We start from the raw sequence: 4757 nt of genomic DNA, 5'->3' as shown, positions 1-4757 counted from the left end.
CAGCAGTACATCCGCTCCACGCAGACTCTGGGCATCAGTAACTGGCACTGTGTAACAGAACCGCCCATTGTACTAAAGACGGCTAAAATACCCTAACATTAATTTTCCATGTAAACAATTTACGGGGTGGCATATATGCTTAAAGAGAAGGAAGATGACAGTGCCTTAACTGTCAGAATGCAAGCAATCATGAACAGAAGGGTGCTCACATAAGAACTAGACTAGAGGGGAAATGTCTATGTGACACTTTCACTTTCAAGAGATGATCCACACAATCCGCAACTATGAGAACCTGTTGCTTATTGTTCTCTAATGGTGCCTGGAACAAAACCTTGCTTTGAGACTCAAGCGTTGAGGACACACGCACATGCAGGCTGGGTATAAACTGATTTTATTTGTAGAGTTAGACAGGTCCTGCTAGGCTTTCCCAAGATTATCTACAGCACTCATTCCCCAAAGAGCAAGTACAATAGAAAAGTGACCAATAAAACCAGCACCACACAGAATGCAAAACAATCCGTTTTTTTGTGAACCAGGGAATGAGCGATGAACTTGAAATGGGGATGGGGAAGGGTAACAACCTGACAGAGAGAAATGAAAAAAGGCCATTTCACTAAACTGAATTTTAGTTTGTTAGCTAGGAAAAAATTATCAGCTTGGTAAAGATCCAAAGGATCCGAGTCTCTGGTTGAAAGGGGCTCACTGTCAACATGAGGATTTGAAAATTCCAGTTTTTGACAGAACCTCCCTTTATATAACAACATTCTAAATATTTCCATTTTAACTCGAGTTCCTTTAAAAAAAAAGCTGTGTGAGGGGGAGGGGAAGCTTGCGCCTCTGTTGATGCTTTTAATGCTCTTTTCAGCCAGGAAGAAACTGACAACAGAGGAATAGTGAAACTGACGGCATGGAATTGCTGCACAAAGGAAAGGAGCAGAAAAGAGCACTCTCTTTTCTTTGCTAACTGCTTCCCATCAAAGTGATATTAGGAGTTACTAGCAACTGGCACAGATGCAGAGTTTTCAGTGAGATTTGTTTTCAAGCCAGTTGTGTCCCTTTCATTAAGCTTTCACTGTGGGGGTGGAATAAGGTAATCACAACTCATTGCCTACTGAATGTTTAGGGGCAGCAACTCCTCTAGCAAGAGCAGAGGCTGCCAGACATCACATCTCAGCTGTTTCAAAGGTTAAACGAAGCATCAAGTTTTGGAAGAAAACCCCCACTGCTCCCACATTCAGATCTCCTTCGTACACTGTAAAGCAACAGCAACAGAGAACATGTTCCCTGTGGCAGGTCACCTTTCAGGCAAGAAGCATGTTAAATCTTGTCTGGGGACAGCTTGGCTGTTGGCATGGTAAAGAGCCCTTGTGCTATCTAGTTTTGTGTTTCCATCCTCACCAGGCACTGAGCGTACATGCCGTGGTTTGAAAGCGCGAGCGTGCTATGCTTTGAAAGGAAAAGCTGGATTTGGGCACCACAAAAAGCTTCATTTTAACCCTCAGACTAACTGACCCATTCAGAACCTGCTTCATGGGCAGCAGAAGAGGAAGCTTCTGACACAAACTCTGTCCCTATCCCTCCCCACCAATGTGTCTCAAACCTGCCTTGGAGGGATCCGCTCTAGAAGGCAGAGGAGTGTTCAGTGCTGGACTTTGCTAGGACTGCCAGTCAGGGCAGCTAGTTGGAGCTGGCTGAGCGAGTGGTTCCGGGGCGTGGCTGTCTGTCCCACTAAGAACCACGCTGAGTCCCACGCACTCAAGCAGTCAGAAAGCAGAAGTCAGAACTGCTGAAATAGGCCAGAGCAGAAGCAGCAGCCTAGGTGTAAAGACGCTGCAGCCCAGGAACCAGCACTTCTTGACTCTATTTTATTAAACGGGGGGAAATTTCAGTTTTCTCCAATCTTGAAGTCACACACCCACCTCCTGTGGGGTAACTTGCTCTCCGCTCAGCTCTGGAGGTGGGGGGTTAGGCACATGGGAAAAAAACCTCCTGATGCTGCCCCACCAACATATCTCAGCTCTGCATGCGGGAGAGACCATCTCTTGGGCAAGAGATGAGTTCAGAATCTGAATACGTTTACACACAACAGGGAGGTGTAATTCCCACTCAGGTGGCGATGCACACGCTAGCTCTGTTCAAGCTGGCACAATAAAAACAGCAGCAGCAAGGGCTAGCCACCAGAGTACGTACCTAGGATCTCAGACTGGATCATGTTCTGGCAGGGGCTGCGGCTCAAGCTAGCTGCCTGAGCACAATCCTGTCTGAGATCCTAGGTACGTACAGGGTGGTCAGCCCCAGCCACGCCTGTGCCACCACTGCTACACTGGTATTTTTAGCATGTTAGCTCAGTCAGAACCAGCCTGCATATCCCTACCTGAGCTGGGAATGACATCTGCCAGCTTCAGTGTAGATGCATCTTTGGTTGCCAGTTGGCATCCTTGGCAGAAGCCAAGAATTGAACAGAGGGGTCAGGGAGGGGAAGAGGAGCAATTGATATGATGGAGAGATGTGTTCCACTGGAACTGAGCTGAGGCCCCCTCTGCTTCATGCAGGTCCATTCTGATCTACACACATCCTGCCCCAGACAAGCCAGGGCACCTCTTTGAGGACATCCTAGCACAGTCCTTTTAGTTACACAGTGCATATGTACAAGAGCAGCACGTCAGCTCCCCCCGCAGTGCGCTCAGCGGCCGTCCAGGGCTTTGTCTCGCGCGATGACGGACTCATCGAATTTGATCATGAGGGTGGTGCCCTTGTGCCAGTGGGCTGTCACCTTGGCGGGGAAGCCGCTGTAGGTGAGGATGGCTTCCACGATGCCAGCTGTGAAGGAGGCACAGTTGAGCGTGCTGTTCTCCTTGGGCACTGAGATGTACGTGTTGATAAGCGGCTCTTTCTCGATGATGTAGTAGGTCTTGTCATCGTCGTTGGCCTGCTCCAGCTTGTCTGCCTCCTTTCCGAACAAGGCCTTCCACACCGTCACCTTGATGAAGAGGAGAATGTTGATGACCTTGGTCTCCCGCTTGCCGTTTTTCTCCCGCATGACCAGCACATCCAGGATGCGAGCTCCCACCTGCTGGCCCAGCTCAGAGAGCTTGTTCTGCAGCTCTGAGACGGAGTAAACCCGGTTCTGACAGTACTGGACTATCTCGGAGAAGAGCAGAGAGAACGCGCTCAGGCTGACCTCCGTCTTTGGCCGGGTCAGAGACCGCTCCAGGATGGCAGATTTCCCACGAGTGAAGCGTGAATCCATTGTCCTAAAGGAGAAGAAAATATTCAGTTCTGTGGGACAAGGACCATCTCTTATGAGGTCACTTTGTACCACCTGGCACTATGGGGTCCTGACCGCAGCTGAGACTGCAAAGTGTTACTGCGATACGTATAATAAAAATAAAAGAAATCTAATGAACAAATCTCTATAGCTCCTTTCATTCCCAAGCACTTTACAAACAATACCTCTGCAGGGATCCTTTACCCCATGCTGAGAGGCAGCCACCTTTGGGTGAGGTGGTTGCTTATACGGGGCTCCCTGGCCCAGCGTGGAGATGCAGCCAGGCTTAGGGTGGGGCACAGAAGCAGTTGGGCAGCACAAGAAGCGAAGAAGGAGCCATCCAACTGAAACCTCCCAGGGAGGGGTGGAGGGACTTGAATTTGGGGAGCTAAAAATTGACACCAGATTTGGGATTCGGCTGAGATGCTGGGGTAACTCCCCAGGATTTATACAACTGCCCGGGTCCTTGGAGGGACCCCGGGGACCCCACATTACACATGGTGATTAGACACATACGTCCCTGTGACCCAGCCCCATCACCCTGTCCCTACCCACCCCGGTGTCTGCCTCCAATCCCACTGACGCCAGCGCCACGAACGGGCCCCTACCCCACCGCCCCCGTGACCGCCCCCTGCCGGGCCCAGGGATGCCGCCCCGCCCCCACCGTGACCCCTAACCCGCCCCCACCTCTCCCAGCCCTGCGGGCGGGGGGCCCGGCCGGGCACTCACGCGCGGCGGGGGCGGGGCGCTTCTCTCCAGGAGGGGGAAGAGGGACCTAAAGCCAATGAGCCGCCGCCGCTCCCAGCCCGCTCTGCGCTTTACGGCCGCCGCTGCTGCAAAAGGGCCGTACCGCAAATGCGGGCAGCCGGAAGAGGCAGCGGGGAGGCGGGGTTTGGTCACCACAGCAACCGGGATTCGGTGTGGGAGGGGCAGGGGACATGTGGTAACGGGCTCAGCCGGCGGAAGGGATGGGTGGTGCCGGGGGCGTGGTCTAGAGGGTGGGTGAGGCTCGTTATCAGCCGCCAGGCTGTAGGGAGCGGGCGAGACTTCCCTCGGGAGGTGTGGCCTAAGGGAAGGGGGTGTGGCTTGTTGCGAAGGGGCGTGGAGTCTCAGCCCCGCTGGGCGCAGGGTGGGAAGCTCTGCCCCTCCTTGCAGGGAAGCCGTCACCTCATCGGGCTTTGCCAAGTCAGTTACATTGTGTGTCAGCTACACTATGTCAGTTACACCCTGTGTGTCACCTACACTGTGTGTTAGCTACATTATGTCAGTTACACCCTGTGTGTCAGTTATACCCTGTGTGTGAGCTACACTATGTCAGTTACACCCTGTGTGTCAGTTATACCCTGTGTGTCAGCTACACTATGTCAGTTACACCCTGTGTGTCACCTACACTGTGTCAGCTACACTATGTCAGTTACACCCTGTGCCTCAGTTATATCCTGTGTGTGAGCTACACTATGTCAGTTACACCCTGTGTGTCACCTACACT

At 52.2% G+C, this 4757-nt stretch overlaps 1 protein-coding gene across 4 annotated transcripts; it reads right to left on the bottom strand.

The window, feature by feature from the left end:
- Window positions 1-375: 375 nt before the first annotated feature.
- On the bottom strand, window positions 376-4152 carry TRAPPC5 (trafficking protein particle complex subunit 5). Of its 4 annotated transcripts, none has more exons than XM_042858953.2 (2): window positions 3998-4152; window positions 376-3254 (listed from the first exon to the last, which is right to left on the bottom strand). In XM_042858953.2, the coding sequence occupies exon 2, from the start codon at window positions 3248-3250 to the stop codon at window positions 2684-2686; it is 567 nt and encodes a 188-aa protein (XP_042714887.1). In that variant the 5' UTR covers window positions 3251-3254; window positions 3998-4152; the 3' UTR covers window positions 376-2683. The 4 variants fall into 4 exon arrangements, with proteins under 4 accessions (XP_042714887.1, XP_023969210.1, XP_005313288.1 ...); XM_024113442.3 differs by having other exon boundaries at window positions 3956-4118; XM_005313231.4 differs by lacking the exon at window positions 3998-4152 and adding an exon at window positions 3824-3942.
- Window positions 4153-4757: the final 605 nt, after the last annotated feature.

The sequence above is a fragment of the Chrysemys picta genome, chromosome 22, assembly GCF_011386835.1.
Source record: "Chrysemys picta bellii isolate R12L10 chromosome 22, ASM1138683v2, whole genome shotgun sequence".
NCBI lineage: Eukaryota > Metazoa > Chordata > Testudines > Emydidae > Chrysemys > Chrysemys picta.
This window is presented reverse-complemented; position numbering and strand designations above follow the sequence as displayed.

Bases quoted from the DNA above. Each gene is read 5' to 3' on its own strand.
- TRAPPC5 (XM_042858953.2), bottom strand. From the start codon at position 3,250: ATGGATTCACGCTTCACTCGTGGGAAATCTGCCATCCTGGAGCGGTCT.